Source organism: Staurois parvus, unplaced genomic scaffold (assembly GCF_062004578.1).
Source record: "Staurois parvus isolate SC_StPar_1 unplaced genomic scaffold, SC_StPar_1.0 ptg001345l, whole genome shotgun sequence".
Classification (NCBI taxonomy): domain Eukaryota; kingdom Metazoa; phylum Chordata; class Amphibia; order Anura; family Ranidae; genus Staurois; species Staurois parvus.
In genome coordinates, this window is record NW_028319141.1 from 198,068 (window position 1) to 211,718 (window position 13,651).

General features: G+C 45.0%; 1 protein-coding gene across 1 annotated transcript in view; it reads right to left on the bottom strand.

Moving 5' to 3' along the window:
- Nucleotides 1-13,651, bottom strand: part of LOC149436761 (uncharacterized) — a 283,632-nt gene that overhangs the window by 133,511 nt on the left and 136,470 nt on the right. The window contains 1 exon segment of the mRNA XM_089661484.1: nt 12,657-12,934. Within this exon segment, the coding sequence (XP_089517610.1) occupies nt 12,657-12,934 (278 nt within the window).

Here is a 13,651-nt window from a genome sequence, read left to right on the forward strand (position 1 = left end):
TAAACACTGCAGCTTACTGTGACCTTGTTGGTCTTTGGACAAAGGATTCTATATCCCTTACTCTGCTCACTGTAGCCAACCAGAATGCCTTCTATGGCTTTGTTCTCCAACTTGGAGCGTTTCTGACTTGGAATGTGGGCATATGCTTTACAGCCAAATACTCTGATATGTCCTACGTTAGGTTTTGATCCATTCCACATTTCATATGGTGTACTCTCAATAGCTTTTGATGGGAGCCTGTTTTGTAGGTATGTTGCAGTCATTATTGCTTCTCCCCAGTATTTTAGGTAAGGCAGCGTCCGTAATCATACATCTGGTCATTTCTACAAGAGTGCGATTCTTTCTTTCCGCTACACCGTTTTGCTCAGGAGTGTATGGTACAGTTGTTTGGTGTATAATACCTTGTTTCTTTAGGTATGATTCCATCTCTTTATTCATATATTCCCCTCCTTTGTCAGTGCGTATTATTCCAGGTTTCCTTTGGAACTTGTTGCTTGTCATAGCTACAAACTCTTGAAGTTTTTCTAATGTCTCACTTTTGTGCTTCATTAGATACGTTATTGTGTACCTGGAATAATCATCGATGAAAGTCAGTAAATATCTGTTCCCGCCAGGTGTGATGGTTTTCATTGGTCCGCACACATCACTGTGTATCAGTTCCATGGGTTTAATGGTTTTACTCTGACTGGTCTGTGGAAGAGAGGTTCGGGTGGCCTTTGCTTTGATGCAACACCTGCACTTGCTGAGTGTGTGGCAAGGCAATATTTTCATGTCTTCTGATAGACCTCTCTTTGCAAAGTCCTTTATAGCTCCTGGGTTTCGATGCCCCAATCTTCTATGCCACAGGTGGATGCACTTGTCATGTGGGTTATGAGTTGCCACATTAGCCTTCTCACTTTCAGTGATGATTTTGTACAGATGTTCATGTAACCTTCCTCTTGCTAGGATTTGCTTTCCATTTTGAATTGTGCATTCATCACCTCTGAACTGGACAGTGAGTCCATTGCTTGCAAGGGTTTTAACTGATAGGAGGCTTCCTTCTAGGCTTGGAACATATAGAACATTCTTTACAAGGATGCTCTGCTTGCCCCCTGATGGCGTTTTGCAGTTCAGAAATCCCTGACCTTTACCTTCCACTGTAATACTTTTCCCATTTGCTAGGAAGACTTTATCTTTTACACTAAAATCAATTTCTGTGAAGAATGTCTCGTCGCTTGTCATGTGACTTGTTGCCCCTGAATCAATGTACCATCCATGTGAGGTACTATTCTGAGTCACTTTAAAAGTCCCACTCCATGATGCACTTTCATTTTCTTTCATGACTGCTTTAGCTCTTTCTCTTGTGGGTAGCTCCCGCTTTTCCTGCTCAGCTTTCCAGATTGAACAGTTCTTTTTCAGGTGACCGGCCTTTTTGCAGCGAAAACATACCCTGGTTTCTTTGCTTTGTCTTATGCCTTCATGCACCTTCAGAGCTGCCTCTGGTCTCTCGTTCTCTTCACTATGCAAATCTTCTTTTCTTCTGCTGTATTCATCAATTAATTTTCCCTTAACATATTCTAGTGTCAGTTCAGTTTCCGGTCTAGTTTCTAGAGCATTTATAAGGGCTCTGTATGATTCTGGAATGCTGCACAGAAGTATTGACACAACATGGTTGCCTTTCAATTCTTCACCTATTGCACCCAGCTGGTCCACAATTTCTAGCATAGCATTTACATGTTCCCCCATTTCCTGCCCTTTTTCCAGCCTCATCTTATACAGTTTGTGTAGCAGATATAGTTTACTGTTTAGGTTTGCACATTCATGCAGTGTTTGTAATGCAGTCCACATACCTTTAGCTGAGTTTTCTTTCCTTATATGAATGAGTTGATCGTCCTCCACTAACAGGCTTATGACTGCTTTTGCTTGCCTGTTTTTCCTGTCCCATTCTTCCGGGTTGTCTTTGGGTCTGTGTGTATCTAGTACCGGCCACAAGTCATCTTTGGATAACAGCATTTCAAGCTTAAACTTCCATAGCTGGTAGTTGGTATTGTTGAGCTTTGCTATTGTAAACTTCATATCTGAAGCACTTGCCATCTTTCAGTGAATTGGATACAGCTCTTGTTTCCTCACATAGGATTTGGTAGGATTGTAAATGCAGCACTTACTTGCTTGTAGTTTTCCTTTTTCCAGTGTCTGGAGCTGGGCCCATAACCTGTTGGTTATGTGTTATAGAAGACACTGGTAGTGATGGCAGAATTCAGACTTTACTTGTGTGGCTTAAGTTACAAACATACAGAGCACATTTCAGCAGATATATTACTTCCTGAAGATAGAGATAGAGAGGAAGAGATAAAACCAGCAAGTTTTACACATATGTACAACTAGTAACCTTTAGTGTACAGTGCCATCTACTGGTCAAGTGATATTAACACACAATACTATATAGTACATTATAGTACATGCTGTTGCATTCCCAACAATAATGAAGATGTTAGACATAAATGACAAGGATGTAATGGTCACAGAGGAATGGTGGTGGAGATCTCTCAAAGTAAGAACACTTCCTTGAATGGTTCTATAAATAAAGAATGAATCCTGGAGGGAATAAAGCTGTAAAGCAATAAATAATATATAAACTGGGCCATCCACTTCATCCATAAAGACATTGTGATTGAAGATCTTCTAGATCACATAGAAGGAGGACTCATCGATGATTCCATACATTTGTTTGGAAGGATAGAACAATCCTCAGAAGGGAACATGTAGGATGACAGGAAAGGCTCCCTGACTGGTGAGATCCTCCAAACATAATGATGACATCCATGAACTGGAGAGAGCTCGTTGGGGTGATAAAGCCAATCTGGAAACACTGTGTAGACGTTCTCCAAGAACTCAGCACACTCCAGGTGTGGAGAAAGTCTCCAGGTGGGATTAGCCTGTCATTTATCATAGGTAGGAATGTCCACACATGGACTTCCACAGGGACCCCCGAGACTACATATAGAACTTGGAGGTACCTGTAACATGGAACAGGATTTGGTGTTGCTGGAAGACTGGTCAGAGCAGTGGAAATTGCAGTTCAATGTTTCTGAATCATGAGCTGGGGATGGATAGTGGGTACAAAGCTCCCTGGGATGGGCCCACTTTCAGGGACAGATACCAGTCCAGTGATGTGGTGTCACACAGTGCAGTGTTTATTGGTGCTGATTACAGGTGCTGTACAATGTTCCACAAAGTAACGGCAAAAACCTCAAAACCAAAATCCTAGCCATGTCCCGGCACTAACTACATAAACACGATTCCTGACTATCAGGGTACTGGGACAGTGGCCATTCTTTGTTCTGTTGAACTGTTGGGGAGAAGACACACTGGACACCTTGGCTACCATTGTGCTATAAGCTGGGTGTCCGGTGCACTCCTGTACCTTTAAGGAGGGGTGGGCTCCCTCAGGTCCCCCTGCCCTTGGTCTAGCTATTAAATACAAATGCATCTACTATGGGGGCTCACAAAATTTGTAGAGTTAGGACTACAGATTATCAGGGTGCCGTGACGTGGCTCTGTAGCTTACGCATGTGTTTGCAAATGTGTGCTAACTAAACCCCTGTTTTTAACGCATACTGTTAGACAGGGTAATTTGGTTTGTTTGCAGGCTGGCTGATAAGTCTCTTTTGTTGTGTGACATGCGTTGCCCGTTCAAGTGCTCCTTGCTGGGGAGGCCAGTTATAGACTGGGGCAGCGGCCATTTCTTGTACTATCAGGGTGAGCAAGCCTAGTGCTTGTCAGTCTCCAAAGATGCAGTTTTACAGCTTCCACCAACCTTCCATCTCTCCCAGACATGACTTGTCTGTTCCCAGGTATGAGAGCTCTGACTGCATGTTTCTGGTGAGTATAAATTACACCCGGGGAGAGGCGTGAAACCTGAGCTGGACCAAGGATCAGAGAGTATGAGGAGGAGCCTGGGAGATGTATGGACCCTGAACAGAACTTTTCCCAGCTCCCTCTGAGACACTCTGCTACATATCCCCCTTGATTAAACCCCAGGGTTGGCACAGCTGTGGCCCAACAGGAGTGAACCCGGGACCGGGCATCTACATTTCCCATCTTAGCCCCTGGTCTGTGTTTTACCATGAAGGAATAATCTTGAGGAGCCAAAAACCACCAGTTCACCCGCTATTTGTCTCCTTCTTTTGGGCCATCCATTGAGGGGATCATGGTCAGCTATCAGGTCAAACTCACCCTAACAAATAGTATCTTAGAGCATCCAAGGACCACTTTATGGCTAAACATTTCTTGTCAATTACTGCACATTTCTTTCCATGTTCATTACGTTTGTTTTCTGCTCAGGTACACTACAGGGTGTTCTTCCCCATTATGTACCTGTGACAACACTGCCCCAATACCAAAATCAGATGCATCCATTTGAACCACATAAAGCCTTGGAAAAACAAGTGGGTGTACAGTACTGGGTGTGCACAAGGGGGCCCTCTTCAGGACTTGGGAAGACTCTTCTGCCAATGGGTACCATCTTACCTTTACCAAGTCTTTCTCTTTTGCAAGGTCAGCCAGTGGAGCTGCTAGAGTTGAGAAATTTTGGATAGACCTTCTGTAGTACCCCCGCAATACCAAGGAAGGTTCTGACCTGCTTCTTGTTTGCAGGACATGGCCATTCTTGGATGGCATCTATTTTGTTTTATGACGCCTTGTCCAATAGTGTAGCCCAAATACTTGGCATTTGCCATAAAACCTTCCTTGAAGAGAGAATCCAAGACCGCCTGGACAAGGGGCAAGTGAGATTCCCATTCAGTGCTATGTATGCCTATGTCAGACCCCAGGTTCAGTAATAATATTATCCTAAACCACTGAAGTCATACCAGGTAACTCTGAAAATGTGTCTCTGTTCCTTATCAGGAACTCTCTAGCTCCGTGCTTTTGGGAATGAGACAGTCTGTCTGGAATTGTGACTTCAGGGACTAGAGGGGACTCAGTACTCCCAGGAGTTCCAGGGGCAGACCCCACAGTCAGTGCCACCCTACCCTTCCAGGGGCATAACAGGTGTACATGGTATATCTGCTCAGGCTTTCTATTATCCGGTTGATATACTTTGTAATTCCCCAACTCTTTTAACCACTTCAAAGGAGCCTTTTACTTAGCCAGGAACTTGCTTTCAACAGTGGGAACCAACACCAGGACCCGGTCACCAGATGAGAAAACCCCATTGTATATTCTTTGTTGGGCTTCCTGGGTGTGAACTTCGTGTTCTTCTACAATAGACGTGATTGCTGTAATCCTGTCCTGCATATGAGCGATATGCTCAATGACACTTTTGTGGGGTGTCTGCTCCCCCTCCCAGGTTTCCTTGGCTATGTCTAGGAGCTCCCGAAGATGATTCCCATAGAGTAACTCGAATGGAGAGTGGCCCATAGAGGACTGGGGAAGCTCCACCAGGCCATCAGTTTGAGGGTGTGTCACGGATAAAAACACGCCCACAGCGACTAGATAACCGAGGCGTGCACATGTGTGACTGGGAGACAGAGGGGGTGAGGGGGACTCTGAGCATATAAGGCTGGCCATGATACGCTTTCACAGCCCGCACTACCTCTGGTCACCACTAGAGGGAGACTCTCCTATCCAGCTGGCTGACCACACACAGGCAGATACAAATCTTACATACAATCTTGTGCACTCTAAGGGTTGGGGAACAGTCTAGCAATTGGCACACCCTTCTAGTATTCCTCCAGCTATCCTACAAGCTAGAACCCCGGTGTTAATCACTCTTCCACTGTCCACCCCCCCACACCAGACACACCACAAACGGTAGCTTGCCACCAGCCAACAGTTTGTCCACAGACTGATCTTCTGGGCCACCACACACACACAGATCTCCATCTGGCAGATCTGCTACTTTACAATCTCCATGCAATCTGCCAAAACGCAGTGCAATTGCATAAACATTGGCAATGAACTTAGACCACAAGTGGGAGATTTATGCACACCCCCAGATTTATATGGCACATGTACTGATGGTCCAATCAGAACCCTCCAGGCCCCAGCAGTGCCCCCAGCCCTGAATTCTCTCCAATGGAACTCTCCAGTGAAATCTCCTCTCATCAATTACTAGCCGGATTCTCTCTATTACCTCCTGTATGTACAAAACTCCCCCAAATCTCTCCCCTCCTCACCATCCACTAGAAATTGGAGGAATTGTTTCTTCTTCCTGAAATCCAGACCTAGAGAGGAATAGAAAAGAACCAACAAACCCAACAAAGTCTTTTTATAGAGATTTATTCCATCAAATCCAAACTATTCTACACATATTTATTCCATGGAATATGAAGAGATTTTACTATCAATAATCACATCAAATCTGCGTGTTTATTGGACTTTATTCCCAGCAATAATCAATCAGGAATCCATGCCAGCAATCATCAGATCAATAGGAATGTTTCCAATATCCAGTGATCACGGTTTGATCCTCCAACATAACCAGTGCACAGAATGATAAATCTATCCCATGAAATGGATCTTATTGATTGGTTGATGTCATTTATTGATCTATTGATTCCCTTCTATGATAGAATCGATTGATTTCTCCATGTATTGATCATCCTCTCCATATACAGTTGTGTTCAAAATAATAGCAGTGTGTTGAAAAAAGTGAATAAAGCTGAAAATCCTTCTAATAGCTTTTATTTCCATCCACACAAATGCATTGGGAACACGACACATTCTATTCCAAATCAAAACATGAAGAAAAATACATCAAATTTGTGTTGTTCCTCTAAAAAAATGGAAGAAAAGTGAATATTAGACGGTTCAAAAAAATCGCAGTGTTTGTATTCTTCTTTACAAACTCAAACATTCACTATATAAACTGAGAAATGTTTGAAGATTTTGCTTTCCTTTGAATGACTTCATGAATATTTGGTTGTAGTCGCACTGTTTGTGAGAACTGCTGTACATCTGTGTTGCATGGAGTCACCCAACTTCTGGCCCCTGTGATCAGGTATTCCAGCCCAGGATGATTGGACCACATTCCACAGTTCTTCTCTATTTCTTGGTTTGGCCTCAGAAACGGCATTTTTGATGTCACCCCACAAGTTTTCTATTGGATGAAGATCCGGGGATTGGGCTGGCCACTCCATAACGTCCATCTTGTTGGTCTGGAACCAAGATGTTGCACGTTTACTGGTGTGTTTGGGGTCATTGTCTTGTTGGAACACCCTGTAACGGAACCGGAACCCAGACCGCACTGAGTTTTTCCGTTATACCGCAGCTTCTCCTGTCCGAACACCATCCACGAACCACACCCTTGAAATCCCTCAGGAAACAGACAATACCCAGCCCTTCATAAATCAGGAAGCCAACAACTTTTATTGTACACAAAACAACATGTTTTATACAGAGGGTGGGGAAAGACAACCAGGGACAGGAAACACATCATCAGCCCACCCTATCAGTGGGAAGGGCTACAGTATAGGCAGGAAACACCTCATCACCCCTCCCCATCCAACCAGACACAGAACAATGGGATGCAGCCATGCGGCAAAGGATATTGACCAACCCCCACACCAATACACAAACAGTACATCCCATAATAGTTGGCTGGACAGGAAGACACAGCACAATGGGGGGTAGCACATGGCAAACAGACAATGGACAGCCATGTGGCCTAGACAAAGGAGCACACACTATACACAAGACTCAGACATTCACATACACACCTTGTACCCCTTAACAGGCACAGGGTGGGTTAAACATAATGAGGGGGACATGAGCTGACCAAGCGGTCCCCCCACCCCCAAAAGTCACTCCCGTCACACACCCATTTCAAGGGCATTTCCTCTTCAGCATAAGGCAGCATGACCTCTTCAAGTATTCTGATGTATTCAAACTGATCCATGATCCCTGGTATGCGATAAATAGGCCCAACACCGTAGTATGAGAAACATCCCCATATCATGATGCTTGCACCACCATGCTTCACGGTCTTCACAGTGTACTGTGGCTTGAATTCAGTGTTTGGGGGTCATCTGACAAACTGTCTCCGCCCACTAGACCCAAAAAGAACAATCTTACTTCCATCAGTCCACAAAATGTGGAGTCATTTCTCTTTAGGCTGGTCAATGTGCTCTTTGGCAGATTGTAACCTCTTCAGCACATGTCTTTTTTCCAACAGTGGGACTTTGCGGGGACTTCTTGCAGATAGCTTGGCTTCACATAGGGGTCTTCTAATTGTAACAGTCCTCACAGGGAACGTCACACCTTCTTTCATCTTCCTGGAGCTGATTGTTGGCTGAGTCCCCGCCATTTTGGCTATTCTTCTATCCATTCCAATGGTAGTTTTTCGCTTTCTTCCACGTCTTTCAGGTTTTGGTTGCCATTTTAAAGCATTTGCGATCATTTTAGCTGAGCAGCCGATCATTTTCTGCACTTCTTTATATGTTTTCCCCTCTCCAATCAACTTTTTAATCAAGGTACGCTGTTCTTCTGAACAATGTCTGGAACGACCCATTTTCCTCAGAATTTCAGAGAGAAATGCACTGTAACCAGCATGTCCAACATTTGCTGCCTTCCTTCCTTAAATAAGGGCAATAATTGCCACCTGTTTATCAAAGAATGAATGACCTCACTAATAGAACTCCACACGGCTATTATTTTGAACATGCCCCTTTCAATGAGTGATTCAATGACACAGAATCAGCAGCATGCATGTCATGACTGTCGGGTCTGTTGGATTTCTATGACTCTACTACACCTGCTAGGAAATTATTTGCCATGTAGAGATATCATTTCCACCAAAAACAGTGATTGATCCGGTTAGTGATGTCTGACGGCTATTATTTTCAACACAACTGTATCTCTTCACCTTGTGTAACATCATACAAATCCTGAATGCTATAAATCTCAGTCCTGTCCATGAATTGTATGTGACTCGGGTCTTTATAATACGATATACTGGACTGTTACTTCATTCCCTATTTTTATATCGTCTTCTTACACCTGTCCTGATGAAGTGACACTTTGAAGCCATGAAACGCGTTGATGGTGTATTTTACATTCACTTGTCCAGAAAACACCGACCTTCTGAAGAAAACATTTCAGAGTTTCCTCCTTTACTATGGGCTCCTCTGCTCACCTCACCCTCATTTTTTCTTGGGGTGAAAGTTCTCCACCGGGATCCAAATCCTGCTTAGTATATGATGATCTGGTATCACCGCTCTCTGCCCTGCCCCCCCCCCCCACATTCACTGGGCTGTGGAGGGGGAGGGTGCGGTTGGTCCAGACTCTGATCTCGGTATCTTTCCCCAGCCTGGACCGGCTGAGTGACGTCAGCTGACAGCCGGTTTCACCTGAAAACGGGTCACAGGAGTTCAGAATGAACTGCACTCCTCTGATCCACAGGAGAAGTACAGACAAAAGAGCTTTGCCTGAACTTCTCCTTCAAAGAATATGTTCCTCCAACATGTCCTATTCCTGATCTGTGCCGGCTGTCCCATGTCCTGGTATGAAGACGTCTCCTCTTCTCTCTGTATTATTTCCTTTGTGTGAGATCCCCGGAGATCCTGCCAGTCCCTCTGATTCCCTATTAAAACTGACCACACTAGGCATGAGAGCTCAGCGTGGTTAGTTTTGTATCTTTGCTGGGAGCTCAGTCTGCTCTCCTCCAATCACCAGACGTGTCCTCACACCCCCTCCCTGCACAGCCATTCACTGGGAAGACCAGTGAACTGAAGACAAGTAATCACATGAACAGTAGTAAGGAAGATGTCACTTCCTGATATCATTGCTGACTACTAGTGAAATCTGTGAATGATCACCGAGGTCACATGGTACAGGGCTATTCCCAACAGACTTGTACCATGTGACCAGCTCTGACCAATCACAGCTCTCACAGTATTTCTCAATGGCTGAAAGAATGCAGCCGGAGAGAAGGAGAAATTATTGCTTTTACAGCCTTTATGGGTGTAAAAAAACCCATAAATAATAATATAAAAAAAATAAAAATGTAAAAAATTTTTTTGAAAAATTATAATTTTGGGTTATTTTTTTTACTTAAAAGATAGATGAATACATTTTGGCTGATTTATGAAGAAAGATTATTTATTTGCAAAATTTCATAAGAAAATCACTTTTTTTTTAAATTTTTGGACATTTTCATTTATATAGCAAACAAATAAAAATTCCAGCACTGAATACCACCAAAATAAAGTTTTATCTGTCTCAGAGTGCAGGAGTGTGACCTCAGAGTGCGGGAGTGTGACCTCAGAGTGCGGGAGTGTGACCTCAGGGTGCGGGAGTGTGACCTCAGAGTGCGGGAGTGTGACCTCAGAGTGCGGGAGTGTGACCTCATGGTGTGGGAGTGTGACCTTAGGGTGCGGGAGTGTGACCTCAGAGTGCTGGAGTGTGACCTCAGGTTGCGGGAGTGTGACCTCAGGGTGCGGGAGTGTGACCTCAGAGTGCTGGAGTGTGACCTCAGGGTGCGGGAGTGTGACCTCAGGGTGCGGGAGTGTGACCTCAGGGTGCGGGAGTACAACCTTAGAGTGCGGGAGTGTGACCTCAGGGTGCGGGAGTACGACCTCAGAGTGCGGGGGTGTGACCTCAGAGTGCTGGAGTGTGACCTCAGAGTGTGGGAGTGTGACCTCAGAGTGCTGGAGTGTGACCCCAGGGTGCGGGAGTGTGACCCCAGGGTGCGGGAGTGTGACCTCAGAGTGCTGGAGTGTGACCCCAGGGTGCGGGAGTGTGACCCCAGGGTGCGGGAGTGTGACCCCAGGGTGCGGGAGTGTGACCTCAGAGTGCGGGAGTATGACCTCAGGGTGCGGGAGTGTGACCTCAGAGTGTGGGAGTGTGACCTCACGGTGCGGGAGTGTGACCTCATGGTGCGGGAGTGTGACCTCAGGGATTAGTATGGGGGCGTGTCTGATGAAGGAAACCAAGGACTCTATTTATAGAACATTCATTGGACCAATGAGACAATCATTCCTCCAGCTGTGACAACATCCGGCCATATGTTACGTAACACAGGGATTTCCTATGATCGCCGGCTCCATCTAGTGGCCACAATGAGGTGATTTTTCTGAAATATCTCCATCAGTAAAACTAGCCCAATATGATATTATGGCCACTAGATGGAGCCAATGATCATAAGAAATAAAATATGGCCAAAACTCCTCCCAGCTGGAGAATGCCGGTCACATCCGGTCAACATTGTTCTCCATAGACCTCCAAGTGTTTGTGAAATCTCCCACCACAAAATGTACTCAGCCAATCACAGGGCAGGACTCCATTTTTATTGTTGTGTCCTGCAGAGTCTACAGTACTCATGCGTGTCGGAGTGTGATCTCAGGGATGAGGATGAAGCCCTGTCTGACAAAGGAAGATAAGGGGGCTATTTATAGGAAATGACATTATGGCCACTAGATGGAGACAACGTTCATAGAAAATAAATACGGGCAGAATGTCGGTCACATTTGTTCCTCAATTTATTTTTTGTTTTAGACCCCTAAATGGTTACAAAATCTTCCACCACAAAATCTACTCAGCCAATCACAGGGCAGGACTCCATTTATATTCTTCTCCTGCCATCAATGGCCAACCCGGTCCCACACTTCATCCATGTCTTTGGGGACCTCTGATCTTATCAACTGTTTCTTCCATGATGAAGATCAGCCATGGAGTATATCTGAGGTGTATATCAGGGTGTGCTTCTTCCCCACATGAGAGCTGGGATGTCCAGCAACATTCATCTAGAAGACATTTCCCGCACTCAAGGCACTAATACACCTCCAGGATTGTGTGGGACCCCTGATGTACAGGAAGACAGGACTTCAGTGAGGAACATTTCCCTCACTCATGACAGGAATACGGCTTCTCCCTCATGTGAGATCTCTGATGTTTGTGCAGACTGGAGTTCTCTAAAAAACATTTCCTGCACTCAGAACAGGAATACGGCTTCTCACGCGTGTGAGATCTCTGATGTGTGTAAAGATTGGACTTCTGTGAAAAACATTTCCCGCACTCAGGACAGGAATACGGTTTCTCCCCCATGTGAGATCTCTGATGTGTGTAAAGATTGGACTTCTTTGAAAAACATTTCCCACACTCAGGACAGGAATACGGCTTCTCCCCTGTGTGAGATCTAAGATGTGCGTGAAGACTAGCCTTGCCTGAAAAACTTTTCTCGCACAGAGAACAGGAATACGGCTTCTCCCCTGTGTGAGATCTCTGATGTGAGTAAAGATTGGACTTATCTGAAAAACATTTCCCGCACTCAGGACAGGCATAAGGCTTCTCTCCTGTGTGAGATCTCTGATGTCTGTGAAGACTAGTTTTGTCTGAAAAACATTTCCCGCACTCAGGACAGGAATACGGCTTCTCCCCTGTGTGAGATCTCTGATGTGTGTAAAGATTGGACTTTTGTGAAAAACATTTCCTGCACTCAGGACAGGAATACGGCTTCTCCCCTGTGTGAGATCTCTGATGTGCGTGAAGACTAGCCTTGTCTGAAAAACATTTCCCGCACACAGGACAGGAATACGGCTTCTCCCCTGTGTGCAATCTCTGATGTGAGTAAAGATTGGACTTATCTGAAAAACATTTCCCGCACTCAGGACAGGCATAAGGCTTCTCTCCTGTGTGAGATCTCTGATGTGTGTGAAGACTAGTTTTGTCTGAAAAACATTTCCCGCACTCAGGACAGGAATACGGCTTCTCCCCTGTGTGAGATCTCTGATGTCTGTAAAGATGGGATGTTTTTGAAAAACATTTCCCGCACTCAGAACAGAAATACGGCTTCTCCCCTGTGTGCAATCTCTGATGTATGTAAAGATTGGACTTTTGTGAAAAACATTTCCCGCACTCAGGACAGGAATACGGCTTCTCCCCCATGTGAGATCTTTTATGCCTATTAAGATTGGATTTATAATGGAAACCCTTCCCGCACTCAGTACAGGAGAACCTCTTCCCTGTTGGAAGGCCGGCCCGGTCCCACACAGTCTGAGGTTCCTCAGGATACGAGGAATCCGATGGTCCATCTACACTGGGTGGCGCCGGATGGACATTGGAGGAAGCTGGGTTTTCTCCTGGACTATACTGTGTGATGTCCTCATCTTCTACTTTCCAGTCTGGAGACAAAGTGAGACAATCCTCGGAGGTTTTCCTCATCTCCCGGCCATGGACTAAAATACAAAGACAAAGAGGATTACTAGACAGGAGCTGATTGGTTCCCCCAAACCAGGAATCCGCCCACATCAGGCAGCTTGGTCTCGCTCCTTAATCATGAACTATCCCTGGCATGTGAGGTGGGCCTTATCACCGAGAAGGAATACAGTTATCTACATGTGGAGGATTATAGCATCCCCACTATCTACATTATCCCCAAGGTACATAAGAGGTTGGTTATTCCATCAGGGAGGCCCATCATCTCAGCCATTAAAGGACCCTTGGAGTGAATTGGAAAATACATTGATGCCCCTATTAAGGATTATTAATAATAAAGTAATTATTTCTAAGGTCTCTGGGTTTCCTAAAGATCAAGCTCGGCTTCTGTGGAAGTGAGTGACCCAGGGCAGGATCATTTTTGAGAATGTTCCAACTTTTGGAAAGAATCTGTTTAATGGCCCAGAATCTATTATTAAATCTCGTACAGAACCGTTCTGAATCTCATACCTTAGAA